The 20,326-nt window shown below is 41.5% G+C and overlaps 1 protein-coding gene across 1 annotated transcript in view; it reads right to left on the minus strand.

Annotated features, from left to right (window-relative positions):
• Positions 1 to 20,326, minus strand: part of cpamd8 (C3 and PZP like alpha-2-macroglobulin domain containing 8) — a 46,342-nt gene that overhangs the window by 8,758 nt on the left and 17,258 nt on the right. The window contains exons 21-37 of the mRNA XM_063467097.1: positions 18,909 to 19,062; positions 17,645 to 17,760; positions 17,447 to 17,498; positions 17,056 to 17,354; positions 15,600 to 15,668; positions 15,355 to 15,511; positions 14,991 to 15,167; positions 13,469 to 13,550; positions 8,990 to 9,146; positions 8,634 to 8,708; positions 6,992 to 7,157; positions 6,221 to 6,307; positions 5,847 to 5,983; positions 5,543 to 5,698; positions 4,499 to 4,561; positions 317 to 579; positions 158 to 245 (exon numbers count right to left, since the gene is read on the minus strand). Of these exons, the coding sequence (XP_063323167.1) occupies positions 158 to 245; positions 317 to 579; positions 4,499 to 4,561; positions 5,543 to 5,698; positions 5,847 to 5,983; positions 6,221 to 6,307; positions 6,992 to 7,157; positions 8,634 to 8,708; positions 8,990 to 9,146; positions 13,469 to 13,550; positions 14,991 to 15,167; positions 15,355 to 15,511; positions 15,600 to 15,668; positions 17,056 to 17,354; positions 17,447 to 17,498; positions 17,645 to 17,760; positions 18,909 to 19,062 (2,298 nt within the window). The remainder of the gene's footprint in view (positions 1 to 157; positions 246 to 316; positions 580 to 4,498; positions 4,562 to 5,542; positions 5,699 to 5,846; positions 5,984 to 6,220; positions 6,308 to 6,991; positions 7,158 to 8,633; positions 8,709 to 8,989; positions 9,147 to 13,468; positions 13,551 to 14,990; positions 15,168 to 15,354; positions 15,512 to 15,599; positions 15,669 to 17,055; positions 17,355 to 17,446; positions 17,499 to 17,644; positions 17,761 to 18,908; positions 19,063 to 20,326) is intronic.

Raw genomic sequence — 20,326 nt, forward strand, 5'->3', positions numbered from 1 at the left:
CTCAAGATGCATCTGTCTCTTTCTACCTTCTTTTCAGTTTAGTCGACTACCTGATTACCTGCCTGTCAAGCAATATGTCAGTCACTATGGCTAAATGCGACAGTATTCCAACAACATTTAAGCCTCTTTTAAAGTGTGGTCATGTGCGATTACATACCCGCTCTAGACTTTCGACATCTGCTCGGAAACCAGAAATCATGGGTACTTCTATGACAGCCATGTTAGACGAGCCTGAATGAAGCCACCTAGACAAAGGATTGGCGATGAATACATGTTTTTCCCCAGCTCTGTGTGTAAGTGTGTGGTAATCATTTACCTTGCACAAACTTCTAATGAGATGTGATAATCCAATTTGTCCTGGTGGGCTGCTGGGTCATCATCGTCAATGGGTGCCCGTCGCTTCCAGTTAAGCTCAGAGCGGTTGTCAGCGCGGCTCCGGGATCGTGAAGTAGAATGACGGGAAGAGGAGGAGGAGGAGAGGGGCTGCAGGTTTCGTTCCTGAAAAGGCTCTTTCAGATCCACCTTGAGATGAAAGGCTGGCTTGGAAACTGGGTCAGGTACATTATAAGACACGTCGATCTACAGACACACAGAGAGAAGGAGATACTTGTGAAAATCAGGCACGCTAGCAATGTGGCTTCAGGGTCTGTACCACTGAGCTACAGTTATAGTAGAAAGAAAGCACCAGGACATAATAAAAGCACCTTTTAAAATGAGGTAGAGATGACCAACAACACAGGTGATTTTTTATTTAATAAAAGCAAACCCAAGACCAAGAAGTCAAGTGTGAACACCCCACCTCACATGTGACGCTAGAATACTTTAGTATACAAAAAAGTTCATGGTTGATTCAGTGATTGCAAAACAAGCCAAAGTCATCACTCTCCACCACCGTGCTTAACACTTGGTATGTGTAGCACTCTCGTGTGATGCGATGAGCCAATGATCACTCTGGATGTTGGTCCGCTGTAAAACTTTAATGCATACTCCAGCACACGACAAAACACAATGGCAGTACCGGAAGAACAAAACTCCACCCACCATACTATTCCGGTTGGACTAGCCCCCCACAGTTACGGCAGGTCTGCATAAACAAATATTGTTTGGCGATCATTTAACCAATGATCTACAGTATGAGTTTATCCTGCACGTGGGTTTCTTCAAACATGGTGCTGTACATGAGGGTCAAACATCTCCATTTTGGTATCATTTCATCCAAAGGACATTGTTCCAGACGTTGGGTGAATTTTGCAAACATACATGTAAGCTGTACTGCCATGCTTTTTTAGAGAGAAAAGACTTTCTCCTGGCAACCCTTCCAAATAGGCCACACTTGTTTACCGTATTTTTTGGACTATAAGGCGCACTTAAAATCCTTTAATTTTCTCAAAAAATCGACAGTGTGCCTTATAATCCAGTGTGCCTTATGTATGACTTCTGGTTCTGCTTACTGACCTCGAACCAACTTTTTGTTGTACATGGTGCTCAAAAATCTGTCAAAAAATGTTTTAGTACGACTTTGGTAAGCTACGAAGCCGCACCGGTTGATGGATTGTCGGAGCATTACGGCTACCGTAGTCAGGAGCCTCAGGGAGTAATCTGGGTCCAAACTCCGCTTCAGGTCCCAAAGTCAAACACTGCAGCATCACTGAATTCTTTCATCTTTAATAAAATGATCAGCGTTGCTGCTTTACCAGGTGTAACAATTAAGTTTAACATCCAGGCATCCATGAAAACAGAATTTATTCAATTTAATGGAGTTAGAGTTAGCATAAGTTAGCTCACTAGTTTCCACCTAAACATGATATAGCATGTTCTGACTGAGAGATTTCTGAAAAAATTAAAAGGTACAGCTCTGCTGTCACTTCCAACATAAATCAAGACAGAAAACTAAACAGCACTTTTGTAGGGTCACAGAAGTTGGACTAGCTGATATATAATGATGTGCTACGTGATTGCTAGCGACACAGCTATGTTAGCATAACACAAACACAGTGAAGCTGGAGGATGAACGCTAACCTTTTTCCACTCGATAAAAGTTAACGTGAGGGTTCCCAATGGTTAGGGACAAATGCAATCGCATGGCAGGATGCTGTAAATGGACCAAACTTCAGTCAGGAGAACAACTGAGATAATCCATCCACAATACGAGGTTAGTCATTAATATACTGCAATAACACGGGAATAGAGCAGCTGTGAGAGAATTCAACATTAATGAATCAATGGTACAGAAGTGGAGGAAGCAAGAAGAATGAGTTGAGTAAATTTTGACTTATGTGACTGTTTTGTTTCGCTTAATGCGCCTTATAATCCAGTGCGCCTTATGGTCCGAAAAATACGTAGTCCTTTTCTAACTGTACTGCCATGAACTTTAACATTTACATGCTAGTGGAGGTCTATTGAGTCTGAGATGTACCTCTCAACTTTTGGACTGTTTCCCTGAGAAATGAATAGTCAGATCTTGGAGCAAATTTGCTGGGATGTTCACTCCTGGGAAGATTGTTTAAAATGTTTTCCACTCATGAATTATATGTCTCACTGGAGAATGATGGACTTCAGATTGTTTGGAAATGGTTTTCTAACCCCTTCCAGATTGATGGGGAGCTACAATTACTTCTCCAAGATCACTGTTGATGACTTTTCTTCTTGGCATTGTGTGAACACACCTGAATGCTCCAGACCTCCAAACTGCCAAAACTTCTGCTTTTACAAACATGGTCACACTTGCTGATGATCAAGTAATCAACTGCACCTGATTAGCAGCACCTTCTTAATTCCTGTGGAAGGAGTAAAGGTGTACTTCATTTTTCACATACTGCTTCTTCATTTTGGCTTTTGATTAAATAATGATGGATGTAATACATCATGTTTTGTTGTTCATCTGAGGTTGTGTTTACCCAATTTTAAGACCTTCCAAGGAACAGAATGTCATTATGTCCTGTTGCGTAAGCTCTTAGAAGTGAAAGTGAGTGTACTTTATTTTTACCATGACTGCATTTTTCCATCATTTTGCAACTATTTGCCAAATTATGGTAAAAGCTCACATATTTGATGAAGCCTGCTGACTTTAGTATTTCCCCAATTTTCCCCTGTATCATTATGTTGCTTAATGGACAACCATTCAAGCTGTTATCGACATTCACGCTCCCCTCAGGTTGAATCTAACAACCACTTTTTCCATACCACTGGTTTAATGATAAATGCAAATAGTAATATTATTATTCCTCGAGGTGCCTTATGCTAACTGAAAAACGTTGATGCCTAAGAACAGTTCTGTCTCATAAAGCCAGTAGTATACTGTGACCTGTTGGTCTTGTAGACTTCAAATGCTCCTTTGTGATCCGGACATTAAATCTTGATTAGTAGTCCTTGTCGTATTTCAAGTTTATTCTAAAAAAGTGAAATCTGATTATTTCCTCTTTATTAACTTTGATCTTACAGTAAATCTAGGTGAAGCCTTCTGTTTTCAACCAAATTATTTCACTTTTTGGATGGAAGCTTTACTTTTTTTTTTTTGAAATACCAACACGGTCAGTAAAATAAAAAAAAAAGTAACAAAATGTTTAAAAATTTGACACCTTCTTTTATAACCTCTAACATCAAAAAGTGAAAGAAGAAAAGGTCTTTAAAGTATAAACTGCAAATCATATTCTGTGGACAACAGAAATGCATTCAGCAGCTTGTATTTTAGCCTGGGGACAATTCACTGCTTTGACGCTCGTTTTCATTTCACAGAAGATTATTCTCAACAGAACTGATAAATCATTCAGTGTTACCTGAGACCCTAGCAGAGCTGCTAAATGATATTCCTGAGGCAACTGACATATGCTCATTTCATGCCTACAAACACATACACAGGCAGGACCGCTCAAGTATTTCATTAGAGTCCAGGTGCTGCTGGCCCCAGGGGCTGACAGAGAGGTGTGTTGACTCACGGAGAGGTGTGGATATGGGGAAAGCAGAGAGGGAGAGAGGTGTGAAGAAAAAAAAACATGTTTGTGTGTGGGAACCATGCAGAGGGGAGAGAGCTGGAAGCCGACCACCACATCCTCTAGTGCCTCATTCAAATCAAGTCAGATTTCAAATACAGGATTCGGAAAATGGGACTGTAAACATCTTTGATCGCACATGCTTTTTCATTTACAACTTGTTTAGTTTTAAAGCAGACACATGTTTGAGTATGAATGATAAGAAGAGAGGCACGGTCATCGTCTACAAAGAAAAATGACTCTTTCTGTTTATAAAAGGGGCTTTTGTTTGTCTGTGACAAGGCAGGGAGAGACAACAGGGATCAACACACCCCAAAACAACTGGCCAAATTATGCCAGATCATTTCAAATTTCATGCTGGAATTTGAGGCGTTATGGAGCCTCTCCCCTACTGGCAGAGCGTTGCTGTGAGTCACTGAAATAAGCATTGCATTAAAGTTCAATTTTGGGCAATTTTCAAGAATGCAAATGTGTGTTTGTGTGAGCCTGTGTCTGTAGTAGCACAGTACCTGCATGAGACAGCAGCCTTCTCCTTTAGCGCTGACGAAAAGGCCTGTGGGGATACTGGGGATCTGAAAAAAGGGGAGAGAGAGGAGAAACAAAGAGTGTCAGGGGGGGGCAGGGAGAGGTGAATGAGTCATTTATCAAGTGAATGAATGCTGTAGGCTGCTACACTGCCACTTGTGGTTCCCTGGCTACTAACCAGCAGGCCTTAATTGCCCCAATTAAGATGACACTACTAATCACAGTGGAGGAATATGCCTGGCAGAGAGAACCTACTGAACTCTCACCTGAACCACTCCAGCTGGCTGATGGAGCCCTTTCTCTCTCTCTCTCACACACACACACACACGCACGCACGCACGCACGCACGCACGCACGCACGCACGCACGCACGCACGCACACACACAGAGTAGTGCTGACCTGACACCACAGTGCTCTGGCCAAGGTAGTTCATGCCCAAGCTGTCAAGTTTGTAATAAATCCAGTTATTAAATCAACAGACCAACAAGGTGCTTTTGGGAAATCCGGCCCAGTTAAGCCTGGTATGGTTTGGCAGTATCAAAAGGTCCTGGCTACTGCACAGTTGAACACGGAAACGGGGATTAATGTTTAATACTGGTGTGTGGCTTTGGTACATAACTGCTCATCAATCACAGCTCCTAAACTGCATTAAAGTGCACTGGGTTCTCTTAAGGAGGATTTACCACCTCAAGTACTGGTAATGATTAAGGGATTTCATTTTGATAAAGCACTGTCAAATTAGGTCATCTTCACACACCGCACTGCAGTTCCAGACTTTTCAAGACATTAGATATTGCAGGGTTCGTCCTTTGTTGCTCCCACATGAGGATAGCTTGTTTATTGTCAGAAGGATTCACAGCGACCGAGTGGGTGTTGTGTGTGTGACCACGCTAGCCTAAACTAGATGTGTGTATATCCTGCTGTGTGGTACATGTGCGTAAGGACAACGTCTTCATTTTCCTTCATGACCTGTGTGCAAAAACGCTGAACAGCCTTGACATTAAACTAGACCATGTATTCAGGTTACCTTGGCACTCTGGAGGAGCTTCTTGTTGTCCCTGTTGAGTTCAAAGGTCTCCTGGAAGTCAAGGTTGGTGGAGGCCAGTGAGATAGTGAGGTTTACCCCTCCGACATAAGACAGGATGGCATACTCCGACAAAGCATGCAGAGCCACACATGTGTCCTGGCACAGGGGGTTTTCAAGAAGCACCAAGTTAACAATTCATACTTTAGTAGTAACTGTCCATAACACTGAAAGACAGTTTGCTGTCATTTATTACTTATAGTTAATTTAATCTACAACAAAATACAGAAAAGAAAAACAGAGGTACCTGTGTGGAGGAGAAGCCACCCAAGGCATTCCTTTGCTGGGAGAGCCATTTGACGACGGGTAGGGCAGATGCCACATCCCCCAGCAGCGTGTAGGTCAAAAGACCATACGCGGTCATCTCCACTTCTGCTGATACCACTACAAATAAAAACTGATTTTGAATGGCAGTATTTCGACTCTTAGCTTTATTGTCAAGAATTAAAAAACTCAATCAGTGCTATATTGCTGGTGTTAACAATAAGAATCAAAGTTGCAATTTTCTCAGTGTGTTTTTATTGACAGAGGCTAATTCAAAGGTAGTGTATAGTACTGTGCTGTCACCTCCTTTGCATTATATTACACAGGCAGGAGCTATTCTGTAGATGTACAATTTACCTGACTGAGCGAGGCCATCACTGAAGCCCATGAAAGTGTCTTCATCTGTCATTGTGCTCCCAGTTAAACTCCAGTGGGTTAGTCCATCTATAAAGACAAACCAGGTGAAACAGACAGGTAAGGGTAACGACTCACCGCTCCTTCCATCAATCTCCTTTGATAAAAACTAAAAGAAAACATCCACACCAGAATGGGGATGGTGCCAGCCCAAAGACAAAGTGAAAAAAGCAAAATTCAACACATTAGCTCACTGTGGGCTCACTAACTATGCTAGATATTTCATGGATCATTATCCTGATTATCCTTTTGCTACCCCACCCTATGCCTTTACTGTACCTGGGGAATAAAATTATTGCTATCAAGGAAGAGCCCCACTCCCCCTGACGCCTGCGACGTTGTTAAATCTGCCAAACTTGCAGAACGTTTCAGGCAAGAGGAAGACAAGGAAATGGCCAAAGGAAATCAACAATATGATAAGAAAGACAAGGGGAAAGGGAGGGGTGGAGCGAACTGCTGCTGAATACTGCAGCAGCTGGTTTTAAAGTAGCTGCTGTTTGGGCCTGACTGCTTGTTCAAATTGTGAGCAGGAAACTGTAAATATAAACCAGTAATAATTTTGTTTTGCTACAAAGATCTGACCAAAGAAGATCTAAATCTCTACATTTTAACGTGCCATATTGTCGTGGTTACAAAAAATACTTGATTCAATTTTCCTGGTTAAGTTCTGACTTAAAATACTACTACTACTAACAGTATTGCTCATAGTGGTACCTTGTGTGATAGCCATGTGGTTGAGGCGGCGCAAGGCCAGCGGGGCATAAGGACTGCGTAGCAGCGCCAAGGCATACGCAGACAGAGCGGTAGTGTAAGGATCATCAGCAGTGTATGTGTTCCCTTCCAGAAAGTCCTTGGCTTTAGCCACTGCCACTTTCTCTTCCTGGACCAGACAAGAAAGACCACAGGGCAAACACAGATGAACGTGTGATCAAAAGTTTACAAAATGTGGCAGAGAGAAATTTTCCTAGAATCTGTAAAAATGTAAAAATGTTCTACTCAGTGTCATATTGGCAGAAATATTTGTATGCCTTGATACAAGCACATTTCATATCTAATAGCTGATGGTCCGCTGTGAATGGGTCAAGCAGAATTTTATATTTCACATTTAATGCGCTGTTAACATTGCGACAAAGTCTCTATAGTTTACCTTGCAAATAACAGAGTGGGTTATAGTGATTTGGTCTGTTTGTGCAATTCTATATCCCAGGATCATCAGATATAGCTTTTACTTATTGTAACTACTGCTACACTTTTAATCCCGTGTCCCCAATGCAAACACATGCACACAAAATCATCACCAACCTAATTTTTTTTTGAGGCTGCTCTGTCCAAAAACACGACAGTAGTTATTGAATAAACAGTCATTTTAGCCATTAAAAAGTTGAGAGTGACTTTCATCTCATGCAGACGTGACCTTCCCTCTCATCCATGCGATGATAGGCCTCCAGAGCCACTCACTGTAATTGCAGCAGTCATCTTTTAATTAAGTGCAATTGAGGGGGGGTACTGCTTTGAAGTGAAGGATACCTTTTTGGTTTTTATCAGTTGTTAAAGCACAGATTCTCAGAAGAAACCTTCTGGGAGAGATAGGAGAGGAAGGGGGAGAGACAGATGGATGGAGAGGAGCCAGGCGGAGGAAATGCTAAATAAAGAGTCAACTATCTGGACGATTGGTGAGCAAAGACAAAAACAATCTGAGGTTTGGAGGCTTTCATGTTTAAGGAATTTCCAGCACACGCTGAGGACGATCATATAAGACTCTTTTCCTAACTTTTCCATTTCTTTTAGTGAACACTAATGTTTATTTATCGAGGGCGGCTACTAGTAGGAGAATAAAGAAAAAGCAAGGTGGGAAAAAAGAGAGCAAAGCGGAGGGACAAAGGGAAAAAACAGATGGCAGAAAGAGAGCAATGCAACAGAGGTGTCTTTCATGGGAATCAAATGTCTCTGCACATCAGCCTGAAACTTTTGAAGTAGTCCTAAACGTGATAAGACGGTACATTAGCAGCACTGGGGCATAACAAATTTGAGTAGGCGGACTGCCAACACATCCATCTTCACAACTATGAGGAATGCAGCGATACGTCCACACACGACCCAGGCCGGGAGGAAGGACTTTAGGAGTATAGGGCAGGTATGTTTTATTAAGTAAAGCACCTCACTTTGAGACTAGATGAAACCATGAATCAAATTTTACACCACTGCGTTGATTTTACGTGACGTATTAGTCAAAATGGGAGACTTTTGCATGTTTTAGTGGGTTTATTTAGGCCTGCCTAATTCAACACTATGAGCAACTGTGAAGCGAGAGGAATAAATAGTCTGCAGTGTCATTCAGGGTTGCTGGCCTGCTTACCTCTGTGGTAATCCCTGTCTCCAACAGAGCTGCTACCACATAAGCTGTAAGTGAAATCTTCCCATGGATTCCTCCCTGTGGTCAAAACCAGACATGTTTTCACTTAATAACATCTCGGCTCTCATTTCTCCGCAGTATAAATATTGTTAAACTTTAAATGTATTCATCAGTCCAGAAATCCTTTAGCTAAGAAGTCTAACACCAGGTTCATGCTGTAAATTTATGTGATTATTGCCCTCTCAATCAATGCCATTATCCATCTTGTCTATCCAATCTACTTCTTACACCCGATCCTGCTTTGCAAGCACAGAAAATTAAACATCTGTCACCTCACATCTATGTAGACACAGCCCTACCTGCAGGTCTTTGTTGAGGATGCGTCCCATAGCGGGGAAGGAGCCGTCATCTCCCTGATGCTTGATGAGCCAAGACTTGGCTGCATGAAGCTCATCGAGGTCGATGTAGATGAATCCTCGAGACTCGGCAAAGGACTTCAGCACAAATGCTGTCAACCTTAGAGGAAGGACAGATGGAGGTGAGAGATAGGGGGAGGAAAAGACGGGTAAGGGAAAGGAAAAGAAGATATCAAAGATCTCTGACAACACATGGAATCACTATTTCAGTGGACTGAGAAGTTTTTCCACACTCTTTCTATCTGTCAACAAATGGGAAGAGGGGCTGATAGAGACGTCCATAAATGCTGGGATGTTGTTTTCCAAGAGGACTGGTATGTATAGATGGAGCTGATGAAATGGAAAAAAGCAATGAAGTAAGGAGGGGAGCAGATGGGTGCGGCAGGGTTTGATCAGTGCTACAGGATGCGGCAGCTGTGCTCTTGGGAATGTGAAATTGCACACGGGCCAATCAAGTATGTTTCTGGTTGTGATTTGAAGATTCCCCGAAAGCATTCCGAAACTTACACAAACATGAATATCAGGAACGAAGGTTGGGAATCCGGTTGGTCTGGGAGTGCAACTGAGAGTTTATGAGCTGTGGCTTTAGTGGGCCACAGTGGAGAAGAACCAGGGGAGAAATGGAGAAAGGCTAAGGTCAGCCCTGGGGGACACGGCTGAGCTAATAAACATACACGCATCCATAAACAACAGACCTCCCGGTACTGGTAGAAAACAGCAGTCTCTGGCCAACAACTGCTCAGTGACAGCAAGACATTCCATTACAGCACCCCCTTACCAAAAGAGACTTACAGGATGAGGTAAGCTGTTTACAACAAAGAGAAAGAAACACAAGAGAGAAATAACGGAATAAACAAACAGGTCACACTCTAGTTTCTCAACGCAGCTTGTAAGTGAGATCACACTCCAAGAAAAGAGTACCAGAGGGGATGAACTGGAAAAAAAGATCTTTGCACTCATAAACCAAAAACATTAAATCTTCCGTGGTTGGAACCTGGATTATTCCTCCCTAGAGACAAAACTAGGGCTGACGCCACAAGTCCGTTGGAATTTTTATAATGTTAAGTGATATTGTGTCACTGACTTAGGGAAAGGTACTGGAAAATGTAAATATGATTTAGCTTGGAGAAGGAAGGAAGCACTAGACAAGCTCACTTCCACCACTCACCCCACGACTAAGGTCACCATCTCACGACTCTCGCCTTCACTTATTGTTTCTCCTGTTTTCTGACTCCACACATCCAAATCCTCTCTATGAGCTACACTTATCCAGCCCCGTGCTTCAAAGGGCAGAGCTAAAGGACTTTTCTGAGACAATACATGGGTGTGCTCCATGATAAAGCTGAGGTTGATAAGCTTTAAGGAGAATTTTACGAGGTGGATTCAGAGAAAGTGCTTATCGTTACTTTAACGAGCCTGGATTCACCATATATCATATAGTTAACACAGTAAATGGCTTTACTTTAAAACATATTTTACAACACATCTGCAAATAGAAGGCAAGCGACAACACAAACACTGACATACGGGTTTGGCACAGGAATGGAAACAGATATTAAGTTAATACAGCAGTGTGTATCAGTTCTTTTAATCTCAGGTATTCAGCCAGTAACCCTGCTAATGCTGTCAGATCAATCTTTGGGTCGAGACACAAATGACATGCCGGTCTCAACATGTAGAGCCAAGAACTAAACCCTATTATTAAGGATAATTATATAAGGAAAAAGCACACAAGTTTTTAAAGCACATTTTGATTTACTACAACTTTGCTTTATTCTTTTAGCTAAAATTAAAGAATACATGACAATTTGAAGGCTTATTGCAGTTTGCAAGACAGCCTTCACTCTGAAGTTTTATTTACTGCTGCCTGAAATATTAAAAATATCGTGCAGGGGGAACGTAAAAATCTTGTAATTGTATCCGAATAGTGAATTCATACCTCTAGTTTGAAATGAAGTTCAAGGCTTCAATTACTTTTAGGGCTAAAGGTCACATTAGGGATTAAGTGAGGGGAAACTGATGTTGTCAGTGAACGGGCTTCACATCTTAAATCGAAGACAATCCAGAAGTACTTTAATGTACAATATCACCAGGTGCTGGCTTAATAAAACAAAACAAAACAGAAATCTCTGCCTTCAATAGACCCCAAATGAAAACGAGTCAACCTCTCTCATTAAATAGTAAGTCTGTAAATTGGTTCCACAAGTCCGTGTGATGTCATTCGCTAAATCCACTTCATACGATTCAGTGTGCTGGTGATCATCTTGAAATTAATTCCAATATGAAGCAAATATCAGGCCTGAAAGGAGGTATTTTTAGGGGCGTGGTTGGCTTAAAAGACATGCCTGGTCTAGAGTGACTGACAAGGCAATTTTGGCATTAAGTACAATGTGTACACATTAGCTATGCACCCCAGTCAGGATCAAGTGTCACTCGTCTGCTTCCCATATTTGGAAGATCCTGGCTCCAACCAGAAGAGATGGTGCGGACCATAAAGCGAATCTCTAAGTCATTTTACATTGTGGGCCGCATACAAACCACTTTGATGTGGGTCGGATCAGTGAAACTCTCCTTTCTGTCAGTGTATAGAGGTTAAAATGCACATTTAATCTTGGAGATATCTTAATAAAAGAAAAAGAAGTGCAAATTCAATTGTATGTCTCAGTTTTTCTGTATGATAAAGAAATTCTGCTTGAAGTAAATGAAAAATATCTGTCAGGACAACTCTTTGGGGTAAGAATTGGAAAAAGGAAATGTGTAAAATTACAGAAAAAGATGTGGCTGCTCATTGCCCAGATGTCTGTTCATTCTAAGGAATGCCCTATTTATTGTTTTAACTGTGGACACACTGTAAAAAACTGAAACTTTTCGGTCCTTTAATTGTTAACTAATACTTAATTACTTCAGTGTAGTAAGAATGGCCATGGGAATGTCTTTATCATTAGAAAATTTTTTCTAAAAGTTAAGATAAAAGTTGAAAATTTAGGCCCTACTTTACATTTTCCAAAGCTGTCAAGTGGGCCGGATTGGAGTCTTTACCGAGCTGATTCTGGTCCCCGGGCTTTATTTTTGACAGCCCTGCACTCAGCTTAAACTCAGCTCCAGTGCGAATGAATGGGTGAAGTCATCAATTGCTTCTTCTATCTCTATATTTTTGTATTTGCAAAATATTGGTCTTTTAATTCTTATCACCATAAGAATGAAAGAGGTAAAGAGTCAGAAACACATCTCATAATTTCTTTCTTTGCCAGTGTTTCTCTACTTTTGCACAACATCAAGTCAGCGAATGTTCAGCCCAGTTTGTGAACTGTTAACAGCCTTGGCATCAGAGATAATTAGCGCTACACACCTAACCATTATTGCCAGCCCTTGTCATTCTGCTCTGTATTTTCATTAAACCCTGTCAATTTCCATACTGATACATTTTAACATCCTGGGATACATTAACACTGCATTACAGCTGCTTTTAAGCAGGCAGTAAAGCAGTGCTCTGCTCATGAACCCTGAGTCTGAAGCAAAAGCTGGGCTTGTTTTGGATGCAAACATGTTGTTGATGGATTCATAAAGTGTCTGATGCAGTTTTACTGAATGTTCACCATCTGTGTTGTGCCCACAGCCCACACTTGTTACCCTGGGTGCCAAGGAAAACTCCAAACCGCTGCTGGTTACATCCTCATATCCTCTCACAGTCATCAGGGGAAGAGTTCAAGCTTTCAGCAGCGGTTTAATGTTACCAATTACACCCAGGTAGTGAGTCATAAGGAGACATGCACCATTTCTATTTTCTAGACCATGTCAAAAAAAGGTAAAACCTTTTTGGTAAAGTGGCTCCAGACAACTTATAACACTGTCTCCAATAGTGGCATTAAGAGCTTGTTTGTGGGGCCAAAGCAGCATGGGTCCACTCAGTGCTACGGATATGAACCCTGATTAATTGCAAATAAATCTTGACAACTTTGCCTACCTCAGGGATCCAATTATGCAGTTTGTTTATGATTCTCTGTCATTTATGTAACCTGCTGTTTCACGGTGTTAGCTCTATTAAATATCACAATACCCACCTCAGTTCATAAATCAGCCAGAGGTATGTACATTCTGCGTGGGCCTCAAAATACAAGCAGTGGAGCTCTCCATTGAGACAACCGAATCGAGTTTTATAAATATTAACATGGTTGTCTGCCTGCCTGCCTCCAGGCAGTGTAAACATGAAATAAACACTCGAAAGGGAAAAACTCAGAGATTTAAACATACCAACAGGAATAGATTAATATGAGCACAGCGTACGAAGGTTTTGATAAAAACTTTACTGCTTTGGCCGGCAACCTATGTCCCACTGAAAGCTGAAGAATGTGGCTACAGCCAAGCATAGCTTAGATGGTATGTGTTGTGCACATTTCAGCAACTACACCTACAGCTACTTACCACATGCTGCCAGAGGAATCCCTCTCTCCGAAAGCACTGTATGATCCATCCCGCCGCTTGTAGGTCAGCTGTCTCTGGTAGCCTGGATGAGAAGAGAGTACTGTAAGAAAGGTCGGTTCCTAAGAACACGCAGAAATTATGTACATCTTTTTCAGGTTTGCTGATAAATCTCTAGGTGGATGTATTTTTTTAGTTTTTATCCACCACTGCAGAAATGTGCACAGAATAAAAGTAATGTGCAGGAGAAGCACCACCATGTTAACTAGCCCGTGTGAGCTTGGAAGATCAGGCAGCCCAGAATCAACGCAGTGAAACTAAACACGGTATATTAAAAGGTAGCCAAAAAATTCAAATACATTTCAAAAATATAACATTTGTGGTATTCTTGGATCCCTGAAATTCTCTTTTGGCATTGATTTCTGATTCTTCACCCAGCTCTGTGGTGCATAGTGTGCTGCGACTAAATAAATGAAGGAAAACAGAACGTTTGCTTGGACATGCTCCCGATGTTCTTACATATGCAGTCAAGTGGTTTCACTTGCAACTATGCAATGAAGCAAACTGTGCAAAGATGTTCTGGTGCTTGCCTCCAAGAGGGTGAATCCAGCATAGTTTTCAGGTCTTAAAAAACACAAACGAACAAGAAAAATAGCCCACAATATAATAATTTACCAATATTCAAACATTTGTTGCTGTACCTAAGACAGTAGACACTCGGTAGCTGAATTTCCACTTTGCTTGAGGGTCAGCCCCAGTGTCAAAGGCAAACTCTTGAATTTACATATATATGCAGGGTGACCTGTCCTTGTGTGGCACAATAATAAAGCCTATTGACATTTATTAAAGTTTAAGTTTTCCTTTTATATCTTTGTGAGGGACAAAGACTAATCTTAATAACTCTGAATAAACCTTTATGTTTCAGTTTACGATTCAAAGTTTTGAATCCCAGCCAGCCCAAGGCTCCGCTGCCAAAAAACTTTTTGTCTGATAAATGAACTCCGTTATTCAAGGTAAACTAAATGCTTGTTGATTGTAGACAGCCCAATTATGGTGCATAACTTTAAGAAAACAGCAAACAGTTAGAAATCATTCCTTTCTTTGAGCATGACGCCACTTTGCGCAGCTTCATGCCAGAAAGGATTTGACTTGTTGAGATTCATGACACACTTTTGAAGAACTTAAATAACTTCCTTGTTCCTGTGTTTAAAGTGCTGGTAGCTAACTGGGTTTACATCGGTGGGTATTTGGGAGGGCACAAATGGCAGAATATGTGGTACTGAAGGTAATCCATATGTTTAAGAATCAACATATTGGTGTTACTGAGTTAACTCAGCATCTTGTTAATATATTATTTATCTTAAATACTCCGATGACAGCTCAAGCACATTTGGACATGAAAAAATAATTCTAAAGAGACCATCAGAGCTTGTCTTAGTGAGGAGGTCATATTTAACCTACGAGGAAAAGAAAATACTGAATATCTGATCCAAGGAAGCGATTTGTTAGGATTCAGTTTCTTTACCTTGAAGTAAGTAGTCAGTTGCTTCATTTTCAACCTCAGGGCTGAGCTGCCTGGTCTTCTGCAGATACTTCAAAACAAAGACATTGGGGGCAAAGTGGATCATGTTCTGCTCACCACATCCAAAGGGTAGCCTCAAGAGCTTGTCCAGGTTATGTAAAGTTGGCCCCATAACATCACCTGATATTAGAGCAAGACACACAAACACACTTCACTTACTGACACTGCAAAATGTGCTGTATATTAGTTCCGTTCACTTGAGGATTGCATGATCTAAAATAGTTTTTTTTTCAGATGTAAATGACATAAAGGTGGAAGTAATAATAGTATATGGAATGTATAAGCATCCAACCAGAAAACAGTTTACCAATCATAAATGCAGCAGCTCTTTCTGATCCAGGCACCATGTTTTGTGGGACTCCAAGTGTGAAAGCCTCATTGTGGTTGTCATCAGAGTCTTCCTTCCTCCAAATCTTGAACTCCCCTACTGAGCCCCAGCCTGTAGAAAAGCCTATGTGCCGCACCTGGATGGAGAAAAAAAGTATTTTTACAGAAATGATCTCTAAAGATATTTCCTGGAGTTGAAACAAAAATGTCATAAAAGTGTCAAACCTGTCCTGTGAATTGGCCTGCCCATTGCAGGATGACCGATTCATTGGTTGGATGTAAACCATGGCCCACCTGGAAGGAACGCAGGAATAATTATTTGTAATTATTATTCTGCATTTGCTTGAAATGTTTCATTATTTTTGCCCCATAATAGATGATACCAACAAAAACATTGGCACAGATTAGACCCAAGATAGCTGACAGATAATCTGTTACTGAAACTATGCTCCAAGAACTCAGTTCCCTCCTCACCCCTTTATTGTTTGACTGCATCTGCGAGCCTCACTCACTCACAAGTGGGTTCTCTTGCTACTTAAAGCAAGACACGACATCCATCCAGACGATCAGGAGATGGAAAAGGTCCCAAATCCACAGTGGGCACTGCCTGGATGGTACCCATTCAAACTGAATAAAATAAGAGATTTCCACTATTGTGTTACAAAGCAGGTGCCCTCCTGGTCTTGGTTAACCACCAACCAACCAGCCAAAACATCAGGGAAGTTTTTAGAAAATGGATACAGGAAGTAGAAAAGAAACCCCCCTCTCTTTTCTCACAAGCAATAGCGCCGACACACTGCATGCAAGTTTAATAAAGCTATAAGTTAACCCAATGCTATTTCAATTTGCTCTCATTGTCCCATTGTCTTAGCAGAAAACTCTGCATTGGGCTTAGAGCAGGATACCAACTTGCGGTCAAATCAAATAATGGTATCTTCATAGACACGCTGGCTGTTTGAATCTGTGTTTTTAAGACTGTCACTGGTACATAATGAGGAACAAAGTCAAAATTCTAAGCCATGGCTTTGAGTTCTCTCATAGCATATATATATATAAAAAAAAACCCATATGAACATACTAACAGTGTTAAAGATTTTAATTTTTACAGGAGAGGGTTTGTGAACCTACTGGTACAGTTCCTTTCCAGCTGGTCCTTCTTCCAGCTGTTGGTGATGCCATTGTGATTCATGCACCTCCCACAGATAATCCCAAAAACAAACACTCAGACAGACCCATGCAGAGCACACTTGATCTCCAGTTTAATTTCATAATCACATTACACCATAAGACCATGAAACTCATTAATTTCCCAACGCTATTGGTGTTGAAGAAAATAAACGTATTCCCAACGTACTTTGGGAAGTAATATGCGGCTTTTTAATTACTGCCTTTGGTGAATGGTGCAAGTCTAATTAATGCTGTGGCTGGAGCCGGGAAGTGGTGTGCCAGCCATTGACTGCCATGCAAGTCCTTGGCCATGGATCATCAACTGCCCTCAGTGTCCCCTGTTAAGTGTGAGTTCACCCAGAGGCACACCAGTAAAAACGGCGACAGCTCTCCTAACACACAGACCCCATGGCCTGCCCCACTTCTTTTTGTGTCAGAGCATCCAAGCACAACCTCGAAGCAAATATGCCGTACATTTGGAAGTGTTACATCTATGATTCCTTTCTCTTTTTACCTGTACCACGCCTCCCTTCCAACTGATCCAAAAGCTGCGGAATTCATCCCAAGACAGGATCCCTGGCGTAGGGACGCTGACAAGAGGCTCGCCCATTTTGCCCACGGAAATCCAGGAACGAGTGTTCTGCCTGCCCCCGAGTACGATCTCCAGCATCTCTGCGCTGTCATGGGGACTGGCAGAGAGGGCAAAATGGGCATCGTTGTGTGTCTTTACTGCCACCTGGAACTGGTTCATCCTGCTTGGCTTTTTCACATACTGATACTCATATTTGTTGGGGGTAGAAATATGAATCCTCTCTGAGAAATGAAATGCAAAATAAACTTGAACTTGGTCAAGTTTAAGGTGTATTCTCATTATGCTATATCAATTAAAAATGATTTACACTGACCATTTGGACAGAAGAAAACACTGTAGGTGTATTCTCTGGGCAAGCCTTCTGGCTGTAAACAGGGTGGCAGCAAGAGAAAACAAGATGCAGAAAAACATTACAAAAATACACAAAACAAACAATAATAAAGTAGTTCTTTCTTATTAAAAGATTAAAGGATAAAAAAAAAAAATTAAAGGAAAATCTCAGCTTTCTTACCTCAACCAGGACAGTCCTACGGACATAGTCTTGGCCTTGGATCATGTCATTACTTATTTTGCCTATCTGGAATCCATCTGAACAGCAGCCTGGTTCACTAAAGGCAATGGCACGAGCTGTGAAGGCAGTACAGAACAAAAATCCGCTTAAGATTTTGTTTTTGTTGAGAGCATATGTAGCTCCAAAATTTGCAACTTACCATTATCAGTTCCTTTACAGATATTAAAGTTATTGCCATGTGCACTGACGCACTGCCATACCATAACAGACAGTGGTTTGAGCAGTTGCTCTCTTCTTTAGCCAGGGAAATGTGACATAGTGAGCCTGTTCCCATCTGTACTTCTGTACTCTATTTGGGATACTTTTTTTTTCTAATTACCTTAATTAGTTTCTTAGTGAGATGATCAACAGTCAAATAAATATGTTTTGCAAAATTTCCAGACATCAAAATACATTAGACAAGACAAGCATATCTGTAAAAGGATTCCCAGTTCTCTTGCTGGGGAGCCCACTGGAAATGTGGCCCTGTGCCAATTGTGTCTCTTTGTGTGTGTGTAGTGAGAAGGAAACACAAGGGGCTAGTGGACTAGGAGTGGGGCCATGGGGGGCCCATTGACCGCCAGTGACCTGCAAACTCATCAACATGCCACTGAGTGTCACAGTGCAGCTCTGGTTACTCCCCCACTGCTGGCCTGCTTTGTTTTCACATGCGCTCCAGAGGGGACTATTTGTAACCTGGGTGGGTGACCAGATCACACACATGGCTCCTTGGCCAGCAAAGATTTCCTCAGTCATAGGCTCGCCTTTTTGTGTGGAATCACACTGAGTGGACCAAAGTCCCGGTGAAAGCCTGCTATTGCTTGTAAGTGCCACACCACTAAAGAATGCAAATAAGGCCATTTCCACAAGTCAGCACAAATCAGTCTTGTAACATTCACATTAGCATCAAAACCTTGCGTCATTCTTTTTTTCTAAAGAATGGCTGATCTAGAGAATGGGAACTTTATGGCATTGTCAGGTCTATGCTTTTATAATACTGGTAACACAATCACCATCCGTGAGCATGCACTGCTGCAGAGACGCTTCTCCACAGTTGGAAGAAGTGAAAAATTGCCCTCTGAATTTGCCCCGTGGCTCAAATATACGTGTCTCAACAAAATAATTATGGCTTCCTAATTAAAACATTTCTGCCACTTTATCAACGTAGTACTTCAAATAAAAATAATAAGCGAGTTTTATGAATTTGACTGAGCTCTGTGGGTACCTGTGATGTTAACTGATCCCAGCTCAGTGAACGACAATACAATATTTGTAGGAGCGGCCTCTCCAGGAGCAACACACTTCTTCCTGGTGAGATGAAGCTTTCCAGGATGGCCAACAAACTTGATGCCCTCTGGAACCGACACTTTTAAATGAACCTGCGAGTGGAGAGGAGAAGAAGAGACAAATCAGAGAAAAGCGATCTCCTCTGACAGCCTTTAATGACATCATATCTGTTAGGCACGCCCCTCCCTCATATAGCGTGCTTCATCAAAGCTCTGAAAGCGAGGGCGAATTTTTTAAATCACACTGTGAATTTTCCATGCTGACTGACTCATGCTTCTCAAACTCCCTGAAGGATTAAGTTCCACTCATCGTCCAATTTTCACAGGGCTCAGTAATGCAGAAGGATCTTTTAACTGTTCTTTATCCGCATGCCACAAGTCATAAATAACTGAGCAGAAAATATAGGAATCACATGTTGCTGGGGTGGACATCAAAGGATGGGCTATTCTGGTTTGCATATTCACCTAACATGACATCAGGGCAGCACACGCACAGGCCATTTAACAGGCTCATCTGCAAACATCATGATGTCATCCGTATGGCGTGCAGGATGGACCCATTTAAGGCCAGGACAGAGCTTAGAGGGCTCTTCGAAGTAAGTGCTGAAACAAACATACTAGGCTAATCTCTTTATCGTCACATTACAAACCTATACTTACTTTGGAATCTCCAATTCGTCTGCACTCCTGGGCTTACCCAAGAAGTTATTTCACTTGAAAATATTTGTTCTGCATGTGAATATATTATATCGAACCAGTTCTGATCCATTTAAAGAAATCGATCAACACAGTTTTTTGCATCTAATATTTTAATATTTCCTACCTGGATAATCCTCTGTGATTTATGGCATGTACCATTTTTAGTGCATAGTTATGAACAAAATGAAGGACTGGACAAATTCCAAGAGGTATCCGGTCTGAACCACAAGCTCTGCATAAAGAGGCGCTGGAAGGAGGTGTTCTAAGGGGTCCTGAAGTGGTTTGAGAACTCATTTGTGTGTTGGCTGGTTTCATCCCGTTCCAAGATTCCCAAATCTCTATGACTATGGATTTTATCAGCTTATCGTTGACCTACTTCTGTCTAATAACTAAACGGAGCACCTACTTTATGCCTCATCTGACTGACAAACCTCCAGTTTCTTTTTTGATGATCCTTCTCTCTTTTCCTCTTAGAAACCTTTTTCTTAACCAAATCTGGGGTCTGATCGTAGTGAGAGTTGTGAGCAGTCTGTCTGTCTGCCTACGTCTTTTATTTAACTATCAAATTCAGATTACTGAGATATTTGCCTAGTGTGGTCTTTTAATTTTTCTGGGCGTTACATTATGGGTTGCTTTTCTTCACTTTAATACAATTTCA

The sequence above is a fragment of the Pelmatolapia mariae genome, linkage group LG23, assembly GCF_036321145.2.
Source record: "Pelmatolapia mariae isolate MD_Pm_ZW linkage group LG23, Pm_UMD_F_2, whole genome shotgun sequence".
NCBI lineage: Eukaryota > Metazoa > Chordata > Actinopteri > Cichliformes > Cichlidae > Pelmatolapia > Pelmatolapia mariae.